Below are 27,578 nucleotides of genomic sequence, written 5' to 3' on the forward strand. Positions count from 1 at the left end.
CAGAGTCTTTTCCAATGAATCAACTCTTCGCATGAGGTGGCCAAAGTACTGGAGTTTCAGCTTTAGCATCATTGCTTCCAAAGAAATCCCAGGGCTGATCTCCTTCAGAATGGACTGGTTGGATCTCCTTGCAGTCCAAGGGACTCTCAAGAGTCTTCTCCAACACCACAGTTCAAAAGCATCAATTCTTCAGCACTCAGCCTTCTTCACAGTCCAACTCTCACATCCATACATGACCACAGGAAAAACCATAGCCTTGACTAGACGAACCTTTGTTGGCAAAGTAATGTCTCTGCTTTTGAATATGCTATCTAGGTTGGTCATGACTTTCCTTCCAAGGAGTAAGCGTCTTTTAATTTCATGGGTGTAGTCACCGTCTGCAGTGATTTTGGAGCCCAGAAAAATAAAGTCTGACACTGTTTCCACTGTTTCCCCATCTATTTCTCACTCCACTGATACTATGTATAAAATTAGTTAAATTAGTTATATCTAATGAGACCCTACTGTTTAGCAGAGGGAACTCCACTCAGTGCTCTGTGGCAAATTAAATGGGAGGGAAATCCAAAAAAGAGGTATATATAGCTGATTCACTTTGCTATACAGTAGAAACTAACACAACATTGTAAAGCAGCTATATTCCAATTAAAAAACAAAACACTATGCACCTATGCTCACCTAATCTATGACAAAGGAGGCAAAAATATACAGTGGAGAAAAGCCTCTTCAATAAGTGGTGCTGGGAAAACTGAACAGCTCCATGCAAAAGAATGAAATTAAAACTCTTTACCATTGAATGAAATTAAAACACCACACATAAAAATAAACTCAAAGTGGATTAAAAATCTACATGTAAGGCCAGATACTGTAAAAACCCTTAGAGGGAAACACAGGAACAACACTTGCTGACAAAAATCACAGAAAGCATTTTTTGGTCCTCCTCCTAGCGTAACAAAAATAAACAGGACCTAATTAATCTTAAAAGCTTTTGCACAACAAAGGAAACCATAATAAAAATGAAAAGGTAACCCACAGAATGGGAAAAACTATTTGCAAATGAAGCAACTGACAAGGGAGTAATCTCCTAAATACACAAACAGCTCATGCTGCTACTGCTGCTGCTAAGTTGCTTCAGTCGTGTCTGACTCTGTGCGACCCCATAGACGGCAGCCCACCAGGCTACCCTGTCCCTGGGATTCAGCTCATGAAGTTCAATCTAAAGGGAAAAAAGCCTAATCAAAAAATAGGTGGCAGATCTAAACAGACATTTCTCCAAAGAAAACATATAAGATGCCCACGAGGTTCTTGAAAACATGATCAACATCACTAATTAATAGAGAAATTCAAATCAAAACTACAACAAGGTATTACCTCACACTATTCGGAACAGCCATCAAAAAATCTTCAAATAACAAATGTGGGAGAGGGTGTTCAGAAATAGAACCCTCCTACACTGATGGGAATGTAAATTAGTATAGCCGTTGTACAGAACACTATGGATGTTTCTTTAAAAAACTAAAAATGCATCTACCGTATGATCCAGCAATCCATTGCCTGGGCACATATGCAGAGAAAACATAACTCGAAAACATTCATGTACCCCAGTGTTCATTGCAGTACTGTCTCAATCATCAGGACATGGAAGCAGCCTAAATGTCCGTCTACAGAGGAATGGATAAAGGAGATGTGGTACATACATACAATGGAATATTACTCAGCTATTTAAAAAAATAATGAAATAATGACATTCGCAGCAACATGGATGGCCCTAAAGATTGTCATACTGAGTGAAGTATGCCAGAGAAAGACAAACATATGATATCACTTATATATGGAACCTAAAGAATGGTACAAATGAAAGTATTTACAAAATAGAAATACTATCACAAATGTAGAGAACAATCTGCCTACCAAGTAGGGAGAAGGGGGGTGGGATAAATTGTGAAATTGGGATTGGGATTGATATATATACATTACTATAAATGAAATAGATAATCAACAAATACTGTATAGCACAGGGAAGTCTACCTAAAACTCTCTAATATACATGGGAAAGGAATCTAAAAAGAATGAATATATGTATATGTAAAATGAGAGCTTCCCCAGTGGCTCAGTGGTAAAGAGTCTGACTGCCAATGCAGGAGATGTAAGAGATAGAGCTTCGATCCTGGATTGGGAAGATCCCCTAGAGGAGGAAATGGCAACCCACTCCAGTATTCTTGCTGGGATAATCCCATGGACAGAGGAGCCTGGCGGGCATTCACGGGGTAGCAAAAGAGTCAGATGCTACTGAGCACACAGAGCATATGTAAAACTGACTCACTTTGCTGTACAGCAGAATCTAACACAATCCTGTAAATCAGCTATAATAAAGAAAAATAAAAATTTCATAAAGACAAAAAATAAAAGGAAACAACTCCATTTACCATTGCATCAAAAAGAATAAAAGTAGCTAGGAATAAACCCACCTAAGGAGGCAAAGACCTTTATTCTAAAAACTATGAGATGCTGATGAAAGACAGATGACACAAACAGATGGAAAGATGTATCATGTTCTTGGATTGAAAGAATCAGTATTGTCAAAATGACTACACCACCCAAGGCAATCTACAGATTCAACGTAATCCCTCTGAAATTATCAGTGGCATTTTTCAAAGAACTAAAACAATAAAATGTTTAATTTGTGTGAAAACACAAAAGACCCTGCATAGTCAAAGCAATCTGGAGACAAAAAGATGGAATTCAAGGAACCAGACTCCCTGAGTTCAGATTATACTGCAAAGCTACAATAAAACAGTGCTACTGGTGCAAGAATAGAAATACAGACCAATGGAACAAGATAGAAAACACAGAGATAAACCCACATCAGATCAGATCAGTCGCTCAGTCGTGTCCGACTCTTTGTGACCCCATGAATTGCAGCACGCCAGGCCTCCCTGTCCATCACCAACTCCCGGAGTTCATGTCCATGGAGTCAGTGATGCCATCTAGCCATCTCATCCTCTGTCGTCCGCTTGTCCTCTTGTCCCCAATCCCTCCCAGCATCAGAGTCTTTTCCAATGAGTCCACATACCTATGGTCAATTAATCTACAGAAAGGCACTATACATAATGCAGAAAGACATTCTCTTCAATAAGTGGTGCTGGGAAAACTGGAGAGCTCCATGTCAAAGAATGAAATTAGAACATTAACACTACACACAAAAATAAACCTAAAATGGATTCAAGACCTAAATGTAAGACCTGACATTGTAAATCTCTAGGGGAGGAAATGGGCCAAACAATCTTTGATATAAATTGCAGCAATGTCTTTTTGGATCAGCTTCCTAGTGTAATGGAAGTAAAAACAAAAATAAATAAGTTGAATTTAATTAAATTTTTGGACAGCAGAGGATCCATAAACAAAATGAATAAATGACCTGTGGACTGGGAGAAAACATTTGCAAATGATGCAACCAGCAAGGGATTAATTTCCAAAAAACACAAACAGCTCATATACCTCAATATTATAAAAACAAACAACCCAATCAAAGAATGGGCAGAAGACCCAAATAGACATTTCTCTAGAGAGGACATACAGATAGCCAAAAAGCACGTGAAAAATGCCCAACATCGCTAAGTATTAGAGAAATGCAAATCAATGATACCTCATTGAAGGTATCACCTCATACTGGTGAGAATGACTCTGATCAGAAAGTCTACAAATAATAAATGCTAGGAGGGCGTGGAGACAAAGGAACCCTCCTTCACTGTTGTTGGGATTGTAAATGGGTCCAGCCACGATGGAGAACAGTATGGGGGTTTCTTAAAATACTAAAACTAGAGCTACTCTGTGATCCAGCAATTCTACTCCTGGGCATTATCTGGAGAGAACCATTCATTTGAAAAAATACATGCACCCCAGTGTTCATTACAGCACTATTTACAATAGCCAAGAATGAAAACAACCTTTGTATGTGTATCACACACATACAAACACAATGGAATATTACTCAGCCATAAAAAATGAAATAATGCCATCTGCAGCAACATGGATGAACCTAGAGATTATCATACTAAGTGAAGTCAGAAAGAGAAGAACAAATATCATATGGTATCTCTTAAATGTGGAATCTATAAAAATGATATAAATTTATATATAAAACAGAAATTGACCCACATAGATAGAAAACATATCTATAGTTACCAAAGGGGGAGAGGGGTGAAGGATAAATTAGGAGTTCGGGATTAACATACACACACTGCTGCTGCTGCTGCTGCTGCTAAGTCGCTTCAGTCGTGTCCGACTCTGTGTGACCCCACAGACGGAAGCCCACCAGGCTCCCCCACCCCTGGGATTCTCCAGGCAAGAACACTGGAGTGGGTTGCCATTTCCTTCTCCAATGCATGAAAGTGAAAAGTGAAAAGGAAGTCGCTGTCATGTCCGACTCTTAGCGACCCCATGGACTGCAGCCTACCAGGCTCCTCCATCCATGGGATTTTCCAGGCAAGAGTAAACATCTACACACTACCATATGTAAAACAATCAAAACTACTGTGCAGCACAGGGGACTATACTCAATATTTTCTAATAACCTATAAGGGAAATGAATCTGGAAACAATACACAGACATATATATGCACACACGTATATGTGTGTGTGTGTAACTGAGTCACTTTGCTATTCACCTGAAACTGTCTCAACACTGTAAATCAACTATATTTCAAGTAAAAAAAAATAATAAAAAGAAATAATTGCATATGACATGTTTAAGGTTCTGATCAAGCTATTTGAAATTCTCCCTCTTCAAATATTCACCTCCTGTTGTTAATAGTTTGAATGGTGAAATTAATAATACTAATTTTAAGGAATTCTCAAAATCATATATCACAAATAGTTTTTTATCATTATTATGGTCAGGATGAAGATCCATTATTACTAGAAACAACCTGGAGTATTTAGGCATCATCTAAATGAATCTGAGACTCTCTAGTTAATATAACTATATGTAATACACCATGATACTTTGTGATATATATAATAACAAATTTGAGTTTTTTTTATCTTGTATTTTGTGGTAACACACAGATCCTAAGGAAAGACATGTTGTTAACACATTGCCTTTACTTTTACAGGAATCTTATGTTTGGAAGATGTATCAAGAAAGGTGCTGGGAATTTTTCCCAGCCGGAGACTGTTTCCGGAAACAGTATGAAGACCAGCTAAATTAATCTCAGTCCCAGATCACCTCCAAAAACCAAAACACACACACATGCACACACACACACTCTCTCTTTGTCTCTGTCCTTCTGTTTCTAGACTGTCTCTCTCTGTTCTCTTGGAAACATCTTGCTGATGTTGTGAACTGCCAGCGTTGGGAGCTGTGTTTCTGAAGACCTGACTCTGCTTTTCCCCCCACCTAGGGTATTTTCTTGAAGAATAATCTAAATTCATACACAGAAAAAATAGGAATTTTGAAAAGAAAAACATTCTGGAGATTCTCAATCATTATTATACAGACAGATTTCCTTCTGAGACTCCTGGAAATCTGCTTGCACTCTGGACATTCACAGGGAAGCGTGGCAGCCACACTCATTCAGCCTCTTTATTTCACCATCCGGAAAGGAACTCTCTAATGGTCACAGAGCACTGTAGCACTTAACAGATTGCTGTGGACACCAGTTACGAAGGGAAATAGTGCCTTACTATATGTGGGTTGAGCTATGCAGAAGATATGTGCATGAAAAAAAAATTCTTTATTTTCTTTATGTGGACTTTTTTTCTTAGTTAGATTGACTTTTGTGAGGGTTTTTTTTTTGTTTTTCTTTCATGCTTTTCTTCGGTGGGGGAGGGTAAGAAAAGCAGTTTGTGTGCACCTTTTGAAAAAGACGGGTGGCCTGTCTCAGGACGAGAGGAGGTTCTTCTCATTCATCCAAATTCCCACTTCCCCTCCCCCTGTGCTCCTGCTCTTATTTTGGTAATGCTCTGATGCAATATTGCAACTTTATGAAATCTTTGTATGAAAACAAAAAGACTGCAAAAAATACACTTTCAAAAGAAATAATTTATTGCATGTTTATTATGCAAGTTTAAACAAACCAAGAAAACTTTCAGAAGCAAATTGATCCACGTGAGAGAATTTTCATGATAATTATATTCATAGTAATAAAGTGTTGTGGGCTTAATTGTGTATTTGGAGCCAGTGTCATCCACATATGATACATTATGAACTTGACAGTAGTTTTGGGTTTTTCTCTTTCTTTTCAGCCACCTGTGATCAGTTGTGGATTAAGGACTTCTTTTCAGGCCATTTTTTTAATATCAAAGCTGAAGCAATATCCATTCAGGGATTTCACCAGTTGCATCAAAAAACATGGATGATAATATCAATCACTCCATTTTGAGTCCTTTTAAATGTGATGTGAATCTTTACAAATAAAAAGATTCAGAATGGAAGCAAGGTCATTTTGCAAATATTGGCGCTCTTTTATTACAAGTCTGCTTGTTAATTTTAGAATTGTAAAACTGCTCTGATTAAACTATTTAACTAACTTTCTCACCTTCTTCTTTTTCCATTTCACTTATAAACTGGGATTCATCCTAAAAGCCTTGAACTTTCAGTTGAGTGTGTCTAGGGCAATCTAAACACTGCCTTAAAGCCCATCATACTTCCCTGTAACTAAGCAGGTTCTCATCACATACGATTATGGAACCTCAGAGCTGTCTAGCATTTTGAATCACCTAGCCCCATCCCCATCATGTCTTTATTTTGGGGTCATCCAGATTTCTTAGAAATCACCAATGACAGAAAAATCAGTTCAGTTCAGTTGCTCAGTCGTGTTCAATTCTTTGTGACCCCATGAACCACGGCACACCAGGCCTCCCTGTCCATCACCAACTCCCGGTGTCCACCCAAACCCATGTCCATTGAGTCAGTGATGCCATCCAACCATCTTATCCTCTGTCGTCCCCTTCTCCTCCTGCCCTCAATCTTTCCCTGCATCAGGGTCTTTTCAAATGAGTCAGCTCTTCGCATCAGGTGGCCAAAGTATTGGAGTTTCAGCTTCAGCATCAGTCCTTCCAATGAACACCCAGGACTGATCTCCTTTAGGATGGACTGGTTGGATCTCCTTGCAGTCCAAGGGACTCTCAAGAGTCTTCTCCAGCACCACAGTTCAAAAGCATCAATTCTTCGGCACTCAGCTCTCTTCACAGTCCAACTCTCACTTCCATACATAACCACAGGAAAAACTATAGCCTTGACCTGACGGACCTTTGTTGACAAAGTCATGTCTCTGCTTTTCAATATGCTGTCTAGGTTGGTGATCACTTTCCTTCCAAGGAGTAAGTGTCTTTTAATTTCATGGTTGCAGTCACCAACCTGCAGTGATTTTGGAGCCCAGAAAAATAAAGTCAGCCACTGTTTCCACTGTTTCCCCATCTATTTGCCATGAAGTGATGGGACTGGATGCCATCGTCTCCCAAGTTAGTTTAATTTTTATCCAGCTTTCTTTCATTTTAGATAGCTCTTCCTTGTTCAGGGCAAATTTGTTTCCACACTGTAACCAGGGATTCATTTTCTGTCTTAATCTGAAAGAGGACTGGTCCACAAGTTAGTGATGTATTCAACATTCAATTGTTCATTGAACATTTGCCGTGTAGGAAGCATGGTGCTGGGTATCAACTGTCATTTTTCAGCTCATTGGAGCTCTCATAGACATCAGAGCTATAGTACTTAGATTTTGCATTTCTTTTCTGATATTGTAAGGGAGGAAAACTTTGCCCTTCTTCCTTTCTAGGTTCTTTGGCTGTTACATTGACGTAAGACAGATTCACAGGAGAAAAAACAAACTTTGTATGTATATGAGCCTCACAAAAGACACGAAAGGCAGTTGAGGCTTATATACCTTCCTGAGCTCAGAAGGGGTGTGGAGGGGTCTGGGCTCTCAAAGGGAAAGAAACTAATTCACAGGAAAGTGGGAAGAGCAAATATTTGGTGCATAAATATTTGATAAACTATGGATTGTCACACTAGGTATAGGCAATGGGACACAAAGGGGACTGAACAAACGGGTCCTGCCAGGCTACCTCCAGCTTCCCACACCGGCCCACACTCTTTATAGTTATGCCTGGCGTCAGTTCTCTTCCTAGACCAGGTCTTCAATATGAATTCTTTTAGACTCTTAAGGGGAAGGTAAAAAAGCTCTTCCTGTGTATTTTGAGGCTTGGTTGACTTTAGCTCAAAGTAATTCACACATCAAAGTGACACATTCTGGAGAAGCTCATACTAAACCTCTCAGTAACATTTTCATTAAATAGAAGGAGTCAATTTGTACTGTCTCCATCCCCAATCCTGCTTAGGAGGTGACCCCATGTATTGAGGAATTTGGATAAAATAAATGACATCAGCTCTGCGAGACATCCAAGACCACGTTTCCTTTGCCACAAAACACTTCAGAGGAAGTACACAGTGGAGAGGAATAAATGTTTTTCTGGGATATAAAATCTGATAGATTCAGATCTTTTGTTTTTGCCAAAGTCAGTGTTTACATGAAACAACAGTACAAGTGAGAGGTGAGTGAACAAATTCCTAGCTGTTACCTGGATACTGCAGATTCTTGTAGATTCCCCTGGTTGACTGCTCCTGGCTTTAGAACCCTAGCAGGTGACAGACAAGTACTCAGGGAGAATCAGAGAAAGAGGCTAAATTCAGGAAACGAAGCTTCCTCCCACTAGTGGCCTCTTGGCATCAGTGTTGGAAGAAGAGGAGAGTAGTTGAGTCGTTCACTTTAGAAACTGTCACTGGTGGTGTCAGTGGCCTACCTTTAGAGGAGGGCATCTCTCTATTCCCTTCTCAAGGCCTCAAAGGGAGGGAGGGTGGCTTTTCTTCCTTGGCATTATTATTAATTCTCCCAGGAAATGTTGCGTGAATTACAAACACACTGGGACTCTCTGTTTCTCTGATTAAACTCAGGGCTACCTGACTCAAACTCAAGAAATGTAATCTCTTTAGAAATTTTCAAATATTCAAAAAATCACAAAGAGTGCTGTAATATCATACCTTCACATCTCCACTTCCACTCTCAACATTTTCTCCCTTTCCTATCTACTCCTCCCACCACTCTTTTTCTTTGGGAAACATCTCTTGATCCTACTCCATAAAATAAACAGTCGTAGTGCCAAAGCAAGCACTTAGCTAGCCACAAGCAGAGAATAGGGGGCCATGGGCCAAAGGGCAGGAAACCCCACATCTTATAAACAACAAGTATCCTTAGGTAGATGAAAAGCAGGAACTTCCAGAATGACAGGAAACCATACATTTTGGGGTATGTGGCCTGTCCTGAGTGTCCTGAAGGCAGACAAAGAAAGGTAGGAAAAGGCAGGAATTTCCAGTGCCCAAATACAACCTTTTGTTCACTATGCCCTTATTACAATAAAATTAGCCTCGCAGATAAAAGCATGCACCATCATGCACCAATGCCATGACACTTCCGATCAAGGTCAAATAAAACAAAAATCCTTCCTCCCCTCAGGCAGATGGAGCTGGAATGAAAATCAGTAAAAACAAACCCCAAAACCCTCCCTCCCAAATGAATAGTCCACTTCTTCATTTCTATGCCCCACATAACCAGTTTGCCAGAGAAACATGGCAGCCACTCAGCTGAGCCAGCCTGCTCTCCGCTTGAGAGATGTGCGTGCATGCTCAGTCACGTCTGACTCTCTGCGACTCTATGGACTGCAGCCTGCCAGGCTCCTCTGTCCATGGGATTCTCTAGGCAAGAATACTAGAGTGGGTTGCCATTTCCTCCTCTAGGTGAAATTCCTGACCCAGGGATTGAACTCGCATCTCCTGTAGCTCCTGCATTGGCCACTGATCCACCTGGGAAGCCCCCTGAGGGCATTAAGTGAAGTGAAGTCACTCAGTCATTTCCGACTCTTTGTGACCCCATGGACTGTAGCCTACCACACTCCGCCATTCATGGGATTTTCCAGGCAAGAGTACTGGAGTGGGTTGCCATTTCCTTCTCCAGAGCATCTTCCCAACCCAGGGATCAAACACGGGTGTCCCACGTTGTAGGCAGACACTACTGTCAGAGCCACCAGGGAAGTCCTCCTTGAGGGCATACTATCATGTAAATTAATCCTCGCTTTACTTTCTTGACCTGCCTGTTTTGTCTCTGAATTCTTTCTGCGAGACAAGAAACTAGCCTCTTGCCTTCCTTGCACTTGACAGGTGCTGTCTTACTTCCTGCCATTCATTCATTTCTCCTCCCTACCTCCCACCATCCTACCCCTCTCCCTGCCCCTCACTTTCTAATTTCCCATTTTCAGACCTGTTGCTGCAAAGATGCAGGCGTGAGTCAAGCATTTAAAACCATCAGGGAACTCATCAATGGAACACTCTGATCCAGATGACTGGGTCATGGGACGTATTAGAGAGACGATGGGTCTGTCCACACAACCCCAAGGCAGTTTCCACACAACGGTTTTAGGCACACAGTAAAAAGCATAACACTGCCTCCTCCCTGCAGCTTATTCCTGGTTCACCTATGCCTGAACATCCTTGTCTTCTCTCTGTGTCCCTATCTCACTCTTACTTCCACTCTTATTTCATGCCTTACTGCACTGGAAATGGGGAAAAAATCTACCAGGCATTTTCTAACCTTGCCACTAGGTCTTCAGTTCAGTTCAGTCGCTCAGTCGTGTCCGACTCTTTGCGACCCCATGAATTGCAGCACGCCAGGCCTCCCTGTCCATCACCAACTCCTGGAGTTCACTGGGTCTTATACCTCTCATTATGTGCAAGGCATGTCAGGAAGGTTTCCAACCATTGTCACAGGTAGTTAAGGATCTAAACCATAGGAGCCTGACCCTCTGGATTTGCCTCATCCACCATTTAACTGTCATCAGGTGCGACTGTGTGGAAATCTAAATGCAACCTTAGAGTGTAAGAGAGTTCACACTGCAGCCCTTCAGGAGCTCTTTTGTCCAGTGGGTAGTCTGTGTGCAAAACCCCTGGTGCTGGGAAGGGGGGCAGTCCTGCCCCATGGTGGTGGGACTGCATCTGGGCCTCCATCCTTTGCCACTGGCTTCTGCAAGCCACCCTGTGTTCAGCCAGCCTCCTCTGTGGTCCACCAGGTGATGGGGGTCTGTCCCTGCCCCAGTGCCATCCACCTCACACTGCTGGGACAGGGCAGTGTGTGCCAGCGTAGGGTCCATACATGGTTATACCCCAGGGATACATGCCTGGGCAGTGACATTTGCCATGCTGACCTCCCCAGGGTCATATAATTGGGAGTGTTTTGGGGAGTGTTCTTGCAGGGATGTTGGGCTCTTCATACCCCTACGTGCAGACACAGTACCTCCACCTTGGACCATGATATCTCCTCCTGTGCCCAGCCCCACCACCAGCTAGACAGAGTGCTTGTGAGAGGGGGTGGTGAAAGGGTGGCACTGACGTCCAGGGGTGCCTCCCACAAAAGGGAAGGGGAAAGAGAGGCTTTTTCACAAACCATCTGCTTTAATGGCCAATTTCCAGAAATTTGCCACTCTTTTAGGGGAAAAAAGCTGGGATCTAAATAGGTCCTAGAACTATGAGGATGTCTATTCTAGAAGAAGGGGAAACAACAGAAGGGGAAAGACTAGAGATCTCTTCAGGAAAATTGGAGATATCAAGGGAACATTTCTCCCAAAGATGGGCACAATAAAGGACAGCAACAGTAGAGACCTAGTAGACACTGAAGAGATCAAAAAAAGATGGAAAGGATACATGGAAGAACTGTATAAAAGAGATCCAAATGAACCAATTGCTACAATGATGAGGTCAGCCACCAGAGCCAGATATTCTGGAGAGTGAAGTCAAGTACGCCTTAGGAAGCACTGCTGTTAATAAAGCTAGTGGATGCGATGGACTTTCAAGTAGAACTATTCAAGTGCTAAAGGATGATGCCATTAAGATGTTGCATTCAGTATGTCAGAAAATCTGGAAGACCCAGCAGTGGCCACAGGACTGGAAAAGGTCAGTTCCCAAGAAGGGTAGTACCAAAGAATGTGCAAACCATCGGACAATTGCACTCATCTCCCATGCTAGTAAGGTCATGCATAAAATCTTACATGCTAGACTTGAGAACCAAAAACTTTCAGATGTCTAAGTTGGGTTTCAAAAAGGAAAAGGAACCAGAGATCAAATTGCCAACATTTCTGGATCATAGAGTAAGTTAGGGAATTCCAGAAAAACATCTACCTCTGTTTCATTGACTATGCTGAAGCCTTTGGCTGTGTGGATCATGAGAAATTGTGAAAAGCTCTTAAAGAGATGGGAATGACAGACCATCTTATCTGTCTCCTGAGAAACAGGTATGCAGGTCAAGAAGCAACAGTTAGAACCCTGTATATAACAACTGATTGGTTCAAGATCCAGAAAGAAGCACGACAGGGCTGTCTGCTGTCCCCCCATTTGTTTAACCTATATGCTGAGCACATCATGAGAAATGCTGGGCTGGATGAGCTCCTATCTTGAGCTGGAATCAAGATAGGAGGGAGAAACATCAACAACTTCAGATATGTAGATGATACCACTCTAATGGCAGAAAGCAAAGAGAAACTAAAGAGCCTCTTGATAAGGGTGAAGGAGGAGGGTGAAAGAACCGGCTTAAAACTAAATATTAAAAAATCCAAGATCACGGCATCCAGCTCCATTACTTCATGGCAAATAGAAGGGTAAAAGGTGGAAATAGTGACAGATTTCCTCTTCTTGGGCTCTAAAATCACTGTGGACAGTGACTGCAGCCATGAAATCAGAAGACGATTGCTTCTTGGCAGGAAAGCTATGACAAACCTAGACAGGGTGTTGAAAAGCAGAGACATTACTCTGCCGACAAAGGTACATATAGTCAAGGCTATGGTCTTCCCAGTGGTCGTGTATGGTTGTGAAAGCTGAACCATTAAGAAGGCAAAACACCAAACAATTGATGCCTTCAAACTGTGGTGCTGGAGAAAATTCCTGAAAGTCCCTTGGACAGCAAGGAGATCAAACCAGTCAATCTTAAAGGAAATCAACCCTGAATACTCATTGGAAGGACTGATGCTGAAGCTAAAGTTCCAATATTTTGGTCATCTTTTTGAATAGCTGACTCACTGGAAAAGTCCCTGATGCTGGGAAAGATTGAGGACAGAAGGAGAAGAGGGCATCAGAGGATGAGATGGCTGGATGGCATCACCAATGCAATGGAAGTGAACTTGGGCAAACTTCAGGACATAGTGAGGGACAAGGAGGCCTGGTGTGCAGCAGTCCATAGGGTTGCAAAGAGTTGGACATGACTGGGCAATGGAACAGCAACAACAATTCTAGAACATACCCCAGAACACAGAGGTTAATAAATGGCCATAGGATCCAGTATAGAGAAGTCTTCAGGAAGGTCACTCATCTTGGATACTGAAGGTGCCAGGGTAGGACAGAGACCCCAGGATGCTGGGGCCAGTAGGACCACCACATGGGGGAGAAGCTAAGCCCCGCTGCGGCCAGTGTCAACAGGACTAAGTGGATGGGGATATCTGGAGCCAATCCTGTCTTCAGAAATGCCCTCTGGATCTCCTAATGTTAGTGCTCCTCTCTGTTATGGGAGCCCCCTCTTCCTGAAGGAGCAATGGGAAACACTTCCTCCATCCCCAAGGACTCACCCCTCAGGTAGTTCTGAGTCCCTGGGACAAGTTTTATCTAGATTCTTTAAAATAAGAAAAGCTCACTTTCTTTTGTAACATAGCTTGGCTGAATATAATCTTGAAGATGATGAAGCCTGGCCAGAAAATGAAAGCCTCAATTATAATATCACCCTACAGTTAGACATCTATGGTAAAAGGCAGGGGAAACACACAGAACTTTCTATATTCAGGCTTTTATAGCCCTAAGAGAGAACTCAGAGCTCTGCAAGTCTTATGTTAGATGGCCCCTCTACCAGTTGGGACCACTGAATGCTGCAAAAAAGCCCTCTCTAGTGGCATCTCCAGAGGAACACGAGCCCCAGACAGAAGACCTTAGCACCCTTTCACCATTTTCATATCCTCCCTGCCTTATAAGCCTGTTTACTCTTTGGAAACCAAAGTGCAGCCAGGGCTTCCCTGTCCCCTTCAGGAAGCAGCAGGTGGGCCTCAGGGAATTCCCAAGGATTACACTCCTTTTTTCTCTGTCCAACCTCAACTGCACAATTGCACTCATCTCACACGCTAGTAAAGTAATGCTCAAACTTCTCCAAGCCAAGCTTCAGCAATACGTGAACCATGAAATTCCAGTTGTTCAAGCTGGTTTTAGAAAAGGCAGAGGAACCAGAGACCAAATTGCCAACATCCACTGGATCATCGAAAAATCAAGAGAGTTCCAGAAACACATCTATTTCTGCTTTATTGAATATGCCAAAGCCTTTGACTGTGTGGATCACAATAAACTGTGGAAAATTCTGAAAGAGATGGGAATACCAGACCACCTGACCTGCCTCTTGAGAAATCTGTATGCAGGTCAGGAAGCAACAGTTAGAACTGGACATGGAACAACACACTGGTTCCAAATAGGAAAAGGAGTACGTCAAGGCTGTATATTGTCACCCTGCTTATTTAACTTATATGCAGAGTACATCATGAGAAACTCTTGGCTGGAAGAAGCACAAGCTGGAATCAAGATTGCTGGGAGAAATATCAATAACCTCAGATATGCAGATGACACCACCCTTACGGTAAAAAGTGAAGAGGAACTAAAAAGCCTCTTGAGGAAAGTGAAAGTGGAGAGTGAAAAAGTTGGCTTAAAACTCAACGTTCAGAAAATGAAGATCATGGCATCTGGTCCCATCACTTCATGGGAAATAGATGGGGAAACAGTAGAAAGAGCGTCAGACTTTATTTTTTGGGGATCCAAAATCACTGCAGATGGTGACTGCAGCCATGAAATTAAAAGACGCTTACTCCTTGGAAGGAAAGTTATGACCAACCTAGATAGCACATTCAAAAGCAGAGACGTTACTTTGCCAACAAAGGTTGTTCTAGTCAAGTCTATGGTTTTTCCTGTGGTCATGTATGGATGTGAGAATTGGACTATGAAGAAGGCTGAGTGCTGAAGAATTGATGCTTTTGAATGGTGGTATTGGAGAAGACTCTTGAGAGTCCCTTGGACTGCCAGGAGATCCAAGCAGTCCATTCTGAAGGAGATCAGCCCTGGGATTTCTTTGGAAGGAATGATGCTGAAGCTGAAACTCCAGTACTTTGGCCATCTCACGTGAAGAGTTGACTCATTGGAAAAGACTCTGATGCTGGGAGGGACTGGGGGCAGGAGAAGGGGGCGACAGAGGATGAGATGGCTGGATGGTATCACTGACTCGAGGACGTGAGTCTGAGTGAGCTCCGGGAGTTGGTAATGGGCAGGGAGACCTGGCGCGCTGTGATTCATGGGATTGCAAAGAGTCGGACATGACTGAGTGACTGAACTGAACTGAACTGAACACCCCTTTTTTCTCTGTTCAACCTCAACTAGTGCAGCAGTCTTTTAGGCTGATTCTCAGAGGACCCCAGCTGGCTCACTGGCAAATTCTGGGGACTAACTCTATCCTTTGACGTTACCTGGAGGACCTAGATATTGTCCCTTCCCACTGCTGTGCCAGAGGAAAGACCTATATTTGGGCACAGGTTCAAACATATGCTTATGGATGACATGTCACCCACCTCACCAGTGCCCTGTGGGCATGACAGCAGTGCCTCTGATGGATCCCAATAAGACTATCCGCCAGGCCAGCCTGGAATCACGAGAAGGGACCATATGATCTTTTGCTTCATGGAAGAGAAGAAATGATGCATAACTAAACCTGTTAACCATGCTAAAGTTAAAGAGATCAAGATGAAAATCCAAACCTATTTCAGGCCTCACTGGGAGATGCCATCAGAAACTGTACAGATGTAGACCCAGACACTTTTGAGGGATACCCTGTATTTGCAACTCACTTCATTAGCAAATCAGCCCCTAACATCAGTAGGAAGCTTCAGAAGTTTGCTATGGGGCACCAAATGCCTTGTAACCTTCTTACTGATACAGCCTTCACCATCTCTAACAAGAGAGACCAGGCTGAGGAGTAAAGGAAGGTACAGTGTGACATATGAAAGGAATGACTGCAGCCATCAAAACAAAAAAGGGTGCATATTGTCACCCTGCTCATTTATTTAACTTATATGTAGAATTCATCATGCAAAATGCTGGGACTGATGAATCACAAACTGGAATTAAGATTGCTGAGAGAAATATCAACAACCTCAGATATGCAGATAATACCACTCTAATGGAAGAAAGGGAAGAGGAACTGAAGAATGGGATAAAGGTGAAAGAGAAGAGTGAAAAAGCTGGCTTAAAACTCAACATTCAAAAAACTAAGATCATGGCATCCAGTTCCATCACTTCATGGCAAATAGATGGGGAAAATATGAAACAGTGACATTTTCTTGGGCTCCAAAATCAGTGCAGATAGTGACTGCAGCCATGAAATTAAAAGACACTTGCTCCTTGGAAGAAAAGCTATGATAAACCTAGACAGCATATTAAAAAGCAGAGATATCATTCTGCTGACAAAGGTCCAGCTAGTCAAAGCTATGGTTTTTCCAGTAATCATGTATGATGTGAGAGTTGGACCATAAAGAAGGCAGAGCACCAAAAAATGGATGTTTTTGAACTGTAGAGCTGAAGAAGACTCTTGAGAGTCCCCTGGACTGAAAGGATATCAAACCAGTAAATATTAAAGGAAATCAACCCTGAATATTCATTGGAAGGACTGATGCTGAAGCTGAAGCTCCAATACTTTGACCATCTGATGTGAAGAGTGAAATCACTAGAAAAGACCCTGATGCTGGGAAAGACTGAGGGCAGGAGGAGAAGGGGGAAACAGAGGATGAGATGGATGGATGGCATCATCAACTCACTGGACATGAGTTTGAGCAAACTCCAGGAGATAGTTAAGGACAGGGAAGCATGGCATGCTGTAGTCCATGGGATTGCAAAGAATCGGACACAGCTTAGCGAAAGAACAACACTGAAATGGCAGGTAAGCCTATCCAGTTTCCAGGGGACAGAGGAGCCACATACTCTATCCTGACTTCTCACACTGGACCCCTTGCTCCCAAAACCTGTTCTATTGTTGGGGTAGGAGGAAGATAAAAGCAAAAATATTTAATTACCCCTCTATCTTGCGCCTGGTGAAAGACCCCTATAACTCACAAGTTCTTGTCATGCCTGAATGTCCCAGCCCACTATTAGGGAGGGACTTTCTCTTAGCCTGAGGGTGACTCTTATTCTCCATAAAAACCAGAAGCAAGAAATGTGTTTCTCTGTGCTATGTATTATACAAGACATGGACAGTCCACCCCAAAATATTCCCCAAGAAATTGAAAAACTGGGATCAGAGAATCCCAGGGATGTTTAAGTTTGTCATCCCTATAAAAAGCACCTTGAAAAAAACTAGTAACTTCTCTTCCAGGCACCGATATTCCATAGAACCAGCAGCTCGACAAGGCCTTCAACCCCGATCTCAAAATTGATCAAATATAGGCTTTTGGTGCCATGTCAATCTACCTGTCCTCAAACCTAGTGGGGAATAAAGAATGGTTCAAGATCTCTGAATCTTGAGTGAAGCTATAATTCCTCTTCATCCAGTTGTTCCCACTCCAAATACAACCCTACTCAGATACCCAAGGATACATCCTGGTTTACAGTCCTTGCTCGTAAAGATGCATTCTGCATGCCAGCTCACCCTGATTCTCAATACTCTTTTTCTTTTTTGGCCACACCTTGCAACACTTGAGATCTTAGTCCTTGATCAGGGATCAAGCTCTTCCCCCTTGCATTTTGAAGTGCAGAGTCTTAATTTCTGGACCATCAGGAAAGTCCACATGTAATTTTTTTAAATTTTATTGATTTTTGGCTGTGCTGGGTCTTCGTTATAGTACACGGGCTCTTGCTGCATGCAGGCTTTCACTAGTTGCAGCAGGGGAAGGGATACTCTCGAGTTGTGGTGAGCAGGCTTCTCAGTGTGGTGGCTTCTCTTATTGTAGAGCTTGGGCTCTAGAGCACACAGGCTCAGCAGTTGTGGCAATCAGCAGTTGTGGCACATGGGCTTAGTTGCCCCTTGGCGTGTGGGATCTTAGTTTCTGGACCAGGATCTGGGATCAAACCTATGTCCCCTGCATTGGAAGGCAGATTCTCAATCACAAGACTACCAGGAAAGTACCCCCTTTTTTCTTTTGAATGGACTGACACAGACACTGATGAAACCCAACAATATACCTATAGTGTCCTTCCTCATGGATTCCAGGATTGTCCACACCTGCCTGGCAAGGTCTTGGAATTAAGGGATACATGATCTGAGCCACAGTCAGCTCCTGGTCTTGTTTTGTTGACTGTATAGAGCTTCTCCATCTTTGGCTGCAAAGAATATAATCAATCTGATTTCGGTGTTGACCATCTGGTGATGTCCATGTGTAGAGTCTTCTCTTGTGTTGTTGGAAGAGGGTGTTTGCTATGACCAGTGCATTTTCTTGGCAAAACTCTATTAGTCTTTGCCCTGCTTCATTCCGTATTCCAAGGTCAAATTTCCCTGTTACTCCAGGTGTTTCTTGACTCCCTACTTTTGCATTCCAGTCCCCTATTATGAAAAGGACATCTTTTTTGGGTGTTAGTTCTAAAAGGTCTTGTAGGTCTTCATAGAACCGTTCAACTTCAGCTTCTTCAGCGTTACTGGTTGGGGCATAGACTTGGATTACTGTGATATTGAATGGTTTGCCTTGGAAACGAACAGAGATCATTCTGTCATTTTTGAGATTGCATCCAAGTACTGCATTATGGACTCTTTTGTTGACCATGATGGCTACTCCATTTCTTCTGAGGGATTCCTGCCCACAGTAGTAGATATAATGGTCATCTGAGTTAAATTCACCCATTCCAGTCCATTTGAGTTCGCTGATTCCTAGAATGTCAACATTCACTCTTGCCATCTCTTGTTTGACCACTTCCAATTTGCCTTGATTCATGGACCTGACATTTCATGTTCCTATGCAATAGCTGAGTGCCAAAGAATTGATGCTTTTGAACTGTGGTGTTGGAGAAGACTCTTGAGAGTCCCTTGGACTGCCAGGAGACCAACCAATCCATTCTGAAGGAGATCAGCCCTGGGATTTCTTTGGAAGGAATGATGCTAAAGCTGAAACTCCAGTCCTTTGGCCACCTCATGCGAAGGGTTGACTCATTGGAAAAGACTCTGATGCTGGGAGGGATTGGGGGAAGAAGAAGGGGATGACAGAGGATGAGATGGCTGGATGGCATCACTAACTCGATGGACATGAGTCTGAGTGAACTCCGGGAGTTGGTGATGGACAGGGAGGCCTGGCGTGCTGCGATTCATGGGGTCGCAGAGTCAGACAGGACTGAGTGACTGAACTGAACTGACTGAAAGACAGAGGATCAACATTAGACAAATTTTAAGTCTGCATTTTTTGTGTTGCATGCTCATGCTGCCATCTGAAAACATAGGGGACTCTGACTGCATGGGGCTCTCCCTTCCGGCACTGCCAGGAGTTCGCATAGACCTCCTAGAGGCAGAACAAGACCCTAAGAAAGTGGCAGTTATCCACTGTAAGAGACGCCAGAAGGGAAAATTACAGTGTCAGGAAATAACCTGGCTGACAAGACAGTAGGGAGCAGCTCTTAAAATCCCTTCAACTTGGGCCACTTACTCCTTCATGTACTAACCTGCTTTCACCAGCCCAGCATACAAACGAGGAAATGAAGTAGGCCAAAACTAGGGGATATCAAAATGGCACAGTGAAAGGTGGACTGAGGAACAAACAATAATGCTGCCCAGAGCATTACAGTGGACAATTTTAAAGGCATTCTATGACTCCTCTCTTCTGGGGAGGGGTGATTTCACTAACCTGGTGGAAGAAGTTTTTCCAGCATAGGCTTTCTCAGACTGTCTCAGAAATCACAAAGGCCTGTAATATATACTACCATAACAACCCAGGGGGAAAGCTTAGGTCTCCACCCCTCCTCCAGTCCTTCCAAAGAAGAGGAATTTATCTGGTAGAAAACTGACAAATAGACTTTTCACAGATGCCATCCTCAGAGATAGAAATACTTCCTGGTTGTTAAAGTGTTAATAGGTTGGTGAAGCCTTTCCAACATGGACCCAGAGAGCTCAGGAAGTAATAATGGCATTATGAAAGAAAATAATTCCTCAGTTCAGACCTTACAGTTTTTACAAAGTGATAATTGCCCCTCTTTTGTGGCTAAGGTCATATAACAAATCTCTACTGCCCTAATCATTTGCTACCACCTCCATGCTAGCTGGAGGACTTAATCAGTGGGAAAAGGAGAAAGGTCAAATCTACTTTAAAAAGAACCCTAAGTTTTCCTCTAGGAGTTTTGTAGTATCTGGTCTTATATTTACATCTTTAATCCATTTTGGGTTTATTTTTGTGCATGGTGATTGAGAATGTTCTAATTTCATTATTTTACATGTAGCTGTGCAGTTTTCGGAGCACCACTTATTAAAGAGACTCTTTTCTCCACTGTATATTCTTGCCTCCTTTGTTGTAGATTAATTGATCATAGATGTGTGGGTTTATTTCTGGCTTTCTATCCTATTCCACTGATCTATATTTCTGTTTTTTTATTTACACCAGTTTGGTAATATTTTGATTAATGTAGCTTTGTAGCATAGTCTGAATTTAGGGATCCTGATTCTTCCAGCTCCATTTTTCTTTCCCATGATTGCTTTGGCTATTTGGGGTCTTTTTGTGTTTCTATAAAAATTTTTTTTTGTCCTCATTCTGTGAGAAATGGCACTGATGATTTGATAGGGATTGCATCAAATCTGTAGATTGCCATGGGCACTTTAGTCATTTTGACAATATAGATTCTTCCAACATAAGAACACTATATCTTTCCATATATTTGTGTCATCTTTTTGATTTCTTTCAAAAAATAAATAGGACCTAATTAAGCTTATAAGTTTTGCACAGCAAAGGAAGCCATAAACAAAACAAAAAGACAACATATGCAATGGAATAAAATATTTTCAAATGATGTGACCGACATGGGATAATCTCCAAAATATACAGTTATTCAGCTCAATTAAAAAAAAAATCCAATGAAAAAATGGGCAGAAGACCTATATAGACATTGCTCCAAAGAAGACATAAAGATAGTGAAAAGGCACATGAAAAGATGCTCAACATTGCTAATTATTAGAGTAATGCAAATCAAACTTACAGTGAGGTATCACCTTACACTGGTCAGAATGGCCATTATAGAAAGGCTACAAATAACAAATACTAGAGAGAGTGTGGAGAAAAATGAACCCACCTACAATCTTGGTGGGAATGCGAATTAGTACAGCAATTGGAGAACACAATGGAGGTTCCTTGACAAACTAAAAAAGCAACTACAATATGATCCTGCAATCCCACTCCTGGACATATACCTGGAGAAAACCACACAAAAAGATACATACTCCAGTGTTTATTACCGCACTATTTACCTTAGCCAAGACATGAAAACAACCTAAAAAGTGTCCATCAACAGGTGAATAGTTAAAGATGTGGCACATATATACAAGGGAATATTACTCAGCAATAAAAAAGAATGAAATAATGCCATTTGCAGCAACATGGATGGGCCTAGAAATTACCATATTAAGTAAGCCAGAGAGAAAAACAGGTATTATAGGTTATCACTTATATGTGGAACCTTTTATTTTTCTAAGATACAAATGTACTTAATATCCAAAGAGAAATAGATCCATAGACATAGAAAACATACTTATGACTACCAAAAGGGAAAGCGGGCAGGAGCAATTAATTAGAAGTTTGGGATTCACATAAACACACTACTATGTTTAAAATAGATAACCAAGTAGGACCTACTGGATAGTTCAGGGAACTATGATCAATACTTTTTAATAAGAATTATATGTGTATGTGTGTGCACACTCAGTTGCTTAGTTGTGTTCAACTCTTGCAACCCCATGGACTGTAGCCCGCCAGGCTCCTGTCCATGGGATTTCCCAGGCAAGAATACCGGAGTGGGTTGCCACTTCCTTCTCCAGGGGATCTTCCCTACCCAGAGATCAAACCTATGTCTCCTGCATTGGCAGGCAGGCTCTTTACTGCTGAGCCACCAGGGAAGCACATATATATCCATATCTACCTATCTATATATATCTGAACACTCTGCTGTACACTTGAAAACAATATTACAATTAAAAAAGAAAGAAAAATAAATACAATCCTGGCTAAACTCTATTAAGAGATATCAGAGGCTAGGACGAATTGAGAAAGTAGCACTGACATATATGTAACATCACGTGTAAAACAGACAACTACTGGGAAGCTCCTGTACAATACAGGGAGTCCAGCCAGGTGCTCTGTGAAGACCCAGAGGGGTGGAATAGGGGCTCGGGGAGAGGACGCTTAAGAGGGAGGGGATACACACACATAAACACACACACAGTAATGACTGATTCCCACTGATGTATGGCAAAGACCACCACAACACTGTAGAGCAATTATCTTCCAATAAAAAATGACATCATAAACTTGGACATAGCTTTTTTTTTTTACTTTACATATTCTTTGTTTTTTTTTTTTTAATTTATTATTTTTTTTACTTTACCATATTGTATTGGTTTTGCCATATATCAACATGCATCCGCCATGGGTGTACACGTGTTCCCCATCCTGAACCCCTCTCCCACCTCCCTCCCCATACCATCCCTCTGGGTCATAGCTTTTATCCATAGCCCTCCTGAGAATCAGAGTTGCACCTGAAATGGGGCTAAGCTCAGCTCCTTTGAAATGACTTATAGTAGACCTTTCCTACCCTCACATTTTGGTGAATGGCAAAACCAGTGAGCTCATTAAGTACCTAATTATGACAAGTCCAGATGGTGACTTCAGAATATGGAAACTGGGTTTTGCTGGTTCCCAGCTAAGAAACGGGCCCCATTCAGGATCAGTTGGGAGATTTTATTCTCCTAAAAACACAGAGAGAAAGGTCCCCCTCTGATTAAGTACTGCCCAAGTGCAAGGGCCGAGTTAGGTCCTTCTCAGCACTTCCACCACAGTAGAACTAAAGGGGGCACTAGTCGGGTGCACCGCTCTAGAATTCAAGCTACCCTTCTCCCCGAGCCTTCACAGGGCACAGTGGACCTTGGATGGCCGGAAGAGGCCAAGTGCATGAGTGAGCCTCTTCAGAACCTGAAGTTCTTATTCAAAAAGGACAAAGAAACTTCATGGAGCCAAAGCTGAGTATCCATAGTCACTATTTTCCTTTTTTCCTCCCAATACCCCAGTCCACCCCTTAAATAACCAGTTTGTGCTGAAGAATTTGGATACTTACTGTCTTCCCTGATCTCCGTCTTGCTCTCAGAATCTTGTATGAGTGTCTGGCAGGAAAGCATGCATGGCCACAGCTCCTCGTTCATGATGAGAAAATTATGGTTCAGAAAGGCGCAACTTGTCTGAGTTTACACAGCTAGGTGACATACTGGCTAAGACCTGGCTTTTGTCAAAGTCAGTTCTCTTTAAATGTAATGAGAATGTTAACTTGTATGATAACTAATTATAAAAGCTGACATGAGATCCTCAAGACGGCAGAGGAGCAGGAGGGTGGGGAGTTCATCTCTCCTCACAAGTCATCAAGAATACATCTACAAAGGGAACAATTTTCACAGAGCACCTGCTGAACACTAGCAGAGAACCCTGGACACTGAAAAGGATGAGAAAGACCCCCAAATAACCTGGTAGGACAGAATGAAGAAGGGAAAAGGAAGAGGAGAAGCAGGATGGAACCTGCATCCCTGGAGGGACACTGAAGGTGAGGAAAGGGTCCTGCATTGGGTGACACCCCCTCACAAGCAGAGAGATCAGCTAGGACAGAAGGGGAGCATCAGGACCTTGGCAGAGAGCACAGCCACCTGTCTGTGGCAGTCAGGACAGAGTGAGACCTACACAGGTAGTCCGCGCTACAGCTCTGTGTGCTTCAAACTGAGCTGGGTGTTGTCTGGTGCACACGGCAGCTGGGTGCTGCCACGTGGGGTGTGGAGAGCAGACCTGAGGAGGGGAAGGCCACTGGCAGCGAGGGGGAGGCCTGAGGGGATGGGAGTGAGGAGCTCTGCAGCCAGGAATGCTTGTGGAGGAAGCATAGACTGACACAGAAGCAAGGTGCCATTGTTGAGTGATGTGCAAAAAGTGGGGCCACCAATGCGATCTCTCTCTCCTTATGTGCCAGCAAGGGCACTGAGGGAGGGAGTCTCCTTTTGGAACTGGCTAGCATGCCCCTATCATCACCTCTTGGCCCCTCCCCTCCTACCTGGTGACCTGCTTCACGATCACTGCTTCGGCTCCCTCTAGACTGACAGGCTCATGGGTTCCAATTACTACTGCCAGGATCTTCCCACCGGGGTGACCCACTGGCTCTGATTACTGCCTTAGCCTCCTCCTACCTGACAGCCTGTGCGCTCTGGCAACCTATAGAGCAGACTCCAGTGGAAGGAACACACACAGAGGTGGGCTGAAACCACAGCTGAGCCCCAGGAGCCCTGTGACTAAAGAAGAGTTAAAAATTTTCCTTATGGCTGTGTGAACTGCAGAGTTACAGCTCTGCTGACAGTTTTTTAAATTCAGCACCTGCAGAACATCTAAATGGACAGGTGTTCCTGCTGCTGAGATGTGCCTGGCTTTAGCAGCTGTGGGGATCTACATGTGAGGGTTGGATCAAGCTAGAGTCTGAGCTACCTCCATAGCTCCCATAGCAGACCCAGGTGCCTGGGTACTGCAGTCCTGGGGCTTGAATACATTGGATCTGCCCCGGAGGCCTGGTGAAAATAACATCTGAGAATTACCAGGGCCAACTGCCAGCATACTCAGAGTTAAGGTGAGACCAAGAGCAGTGCCAACAAGTACTCTGTGAGCCTGCACGGTGGGCAAAGGGGACTCAACAGAGTACATTCCCAGGAGAACAGCTTCAGAAGAGGAATACTCAGTGACATCTCTCCCAGTGGGAGTGCTCCAATCCTGCCTACCTTGCACTGAAAATCAGAAACACAGCTAAGAAACAGATCAGCAACTAGGGAGCAGACCTACCCCTGACATGGCGGTGACAACCATAGAGCAAAGGGAAGGTCCTGCTCAATATCCAGGGCAGGCTCTGGTCACCACATCAGTCATACCTCCTATCAAGGGGCTACAGCACAAGCCTCTGGACCAATCTCAACCACCGGGGTTGGGGGGGTGGGGGCAGATACCAGAAGCAAGGGGAACTACAATCCTGCAGCCTGTGGAAGAAAGACCACAAACACAGTATGTTAGACAAAATGAGTCAACAGGGAAATATATTACAGATAACAGAGCAAGATAAAAACCTACAAGAACTAAATCAAGAGGAAACAGGCAATCTATCTGAAAAAAGAATTCAGAGCAATGGCAGTAAAGATGATTCAAGGTCTTGGAGAAAAAAAACGGAGGCACTGATGAAGAAGATGTAAGAAACATTTATCAGAGACCTAGAAGAAACACAGAAAAAACGGAGATGAACAGTAAAATAAATGAAGTGAAAAATATACTCTAGGGAATCAATAGCAGAATAATCGAGGCCAAAGAATGGATAAGTGAGCTGGAGGACAAGATGGTAGAAATCGCTGCTGCATTAAAGAATAAAGAAAGGAGAATGAAATGAGGACAGTATCAGAGACCCCTTGGACAGCATTAAATGTATCAACATTCAACTTATAGCAGGCCCAGAAGAGAAACAGAAAGGGTCTAAGAAAATCTTTGAAGAGATTTTAGTCAAAAACTTCCCTAACATGGAAAAGTAAACAGTCACTCAAGTCCAGGAAGTACAGAGAGTCCCATACAGGATAAATCTAAGTAGGAAGATGAAAGCGAAAGTGTTAGTCACTCAGTTGTGTCCAACTCTTTGTGACCCCATGGACTGTAGCCCGCCAGGCTCATCTGTCCATGGGATGTTCCAGGCAAGAATACTGGAGCAGGTAGCCATTCCCTTCTCCAGGGGATCTTCCCAACCCAGGGACCAAACCCAGGTTTGCTGCATTGCAAGCAATTCTTTATCATCTGAGCCAAGGAGGAGCATGCTGAGACACAAATTAATCAAACTAACAAAAATTAAATACAAAGAAAAAGACTGAAACCAACAAGAGAACTTTCCTGGTGGTACACTGAGTAAGAATCTGCCTGCAACGCAGGGGATGTGGGTTCACGGGGCACGGATTTGATCCCCAGTCCAGGAAGATTCCACATGCTGTGGGGCAACTGAACCCAAGTACCACAACTGAGCCCAGGCTCTAGAGCCCACAAGCTGCAATAACTGAGCCTTTGCGCCACGACTGAAGCCCTCGAGCTCTAGGGCCCACAAGGCACAACTACTGAGCCCCCATACTGCAACTACTGAAGTTCATGTGCCTAGAGTCCGTGTCCACAACAAGAAAAGCCACCTCAATGACAAGCCTGTGCACTGCAGCACAGAGTAGCCTCTACTCACCACAACCAGAGAAAGCCCGCATGCAGCAACAAACACCCAACACAACCAAAAATAAGTACATTTTTTAAAGCAACAAATAACATACAAGGGAATCTCTATAATGTTATCAGCTGATTTTTCAGCAGAAATTCTGCAGGCAGAAAGAAGTGGCATGATATCTTTAAAGTGATGAAACAGAAAAATCTACAACCAAGAATACTCTACACAGCAAGTCTTTCATTCAGCTTCAATGGAGAAATCAAAAGTTTTACAGAAAACCCAAACCTAAGAGAATTCAGCACCATCAAACCAGCTTTACAGAAAATGTTAAAAAAACTTCTCTAGGAAGGGGGAAAAAAAGAGGCCATAACTAGAAATAAAAAATAACAAATGGGAAAGCTCACTGTTAAAGGTAAACATACAGTAAAAGTAGGAAACCATCCATGCATAAATATGATATCAAAACCAGCAACCATGAGGAGAGTACAATGCAGGAAATGAGAATTGCATTTGAAATTAAGAGACCAGCAACTTGAAACAATCTTGCATATGTATAGACTGCTTTACCAAAACCTCATGGGAAATGCAAACCAAAAAGTACAAGAGATACATGCACACAAAAGAAAAAGCAACCCAAACATAATACTAGGCATCAAAATATAAGAGAACAAAAAGAGACAAAAAACAGCTACAAAAACAAACCCCAAAACACTGAAAACAATGCAATAGGAACATACATATTGATAGCTACCTTAAATGTAAATGAATTAAATGCTCCACCAAAAGATAGTGACTAGCTGAATGGATATAAAAGACCTGTATATATGCTCTTTCTAATAAGAGATCTGCTTGAAACCTAGAGACACATACTGACTGAAAGCAATGGTATAGAAAAACATATTCCATACAAATGGAAATCAAGATAAAGCTTGAGTAGCAATGCTTATATCAGACAAAATAGACTTTAAAGATTTTAATAAGAGATAAGAAAGGACACTACCTAATGACCAAGGGATCAATCCAAGAAGGAGACATAGTAGTTATAAAT

At 42.6% G+C, this 27,578-nt stretch overlaps 1 protein-coding gene across 1 annotated transcript in view; it reads left to right on the forward strand.

The window, feature by feature from the left end:
* Positions 1-6,522, forward strand: part of RYR2 (ryanodine receptor 2 (cardiac)) — an 826,801-nt gene extending 820,279 nt beyond the window's left edge. Inside the window, exon 105 of the mRNA XM_010860117.1 lies at positions 5,112-6,522. Coding sequence (XP_010858419.1) covers positions 5,112-5,207 — 96 coding nt within the window. The 3' untranslated portion in view covers positions 5,208-6,522. The remainder of the gene's footprint in view (positions 1-5,111) is intronic.
* The last annotated feature ends 21,056 nt before the right edge of the window (positions 6,523-27,578 follow it).

The sequence above is a fragment of the Bison bison genome, unplaced genomic scaffold (genome assembly GCF_000754665.1).
Source record: "Bison bison bison isolate TAMUID 2011002044 unplaced genomic scaffold, Bison_UMD1.0 scf7180017864462, whole genome shotgun sequence".
Classification (NCBI taxonomy): domain Eukaryota; kingdom Metazoa; phylum Chordata; class Mammalia; order Artiodactyla; family Bovidae; genus Bison; species Bison bison.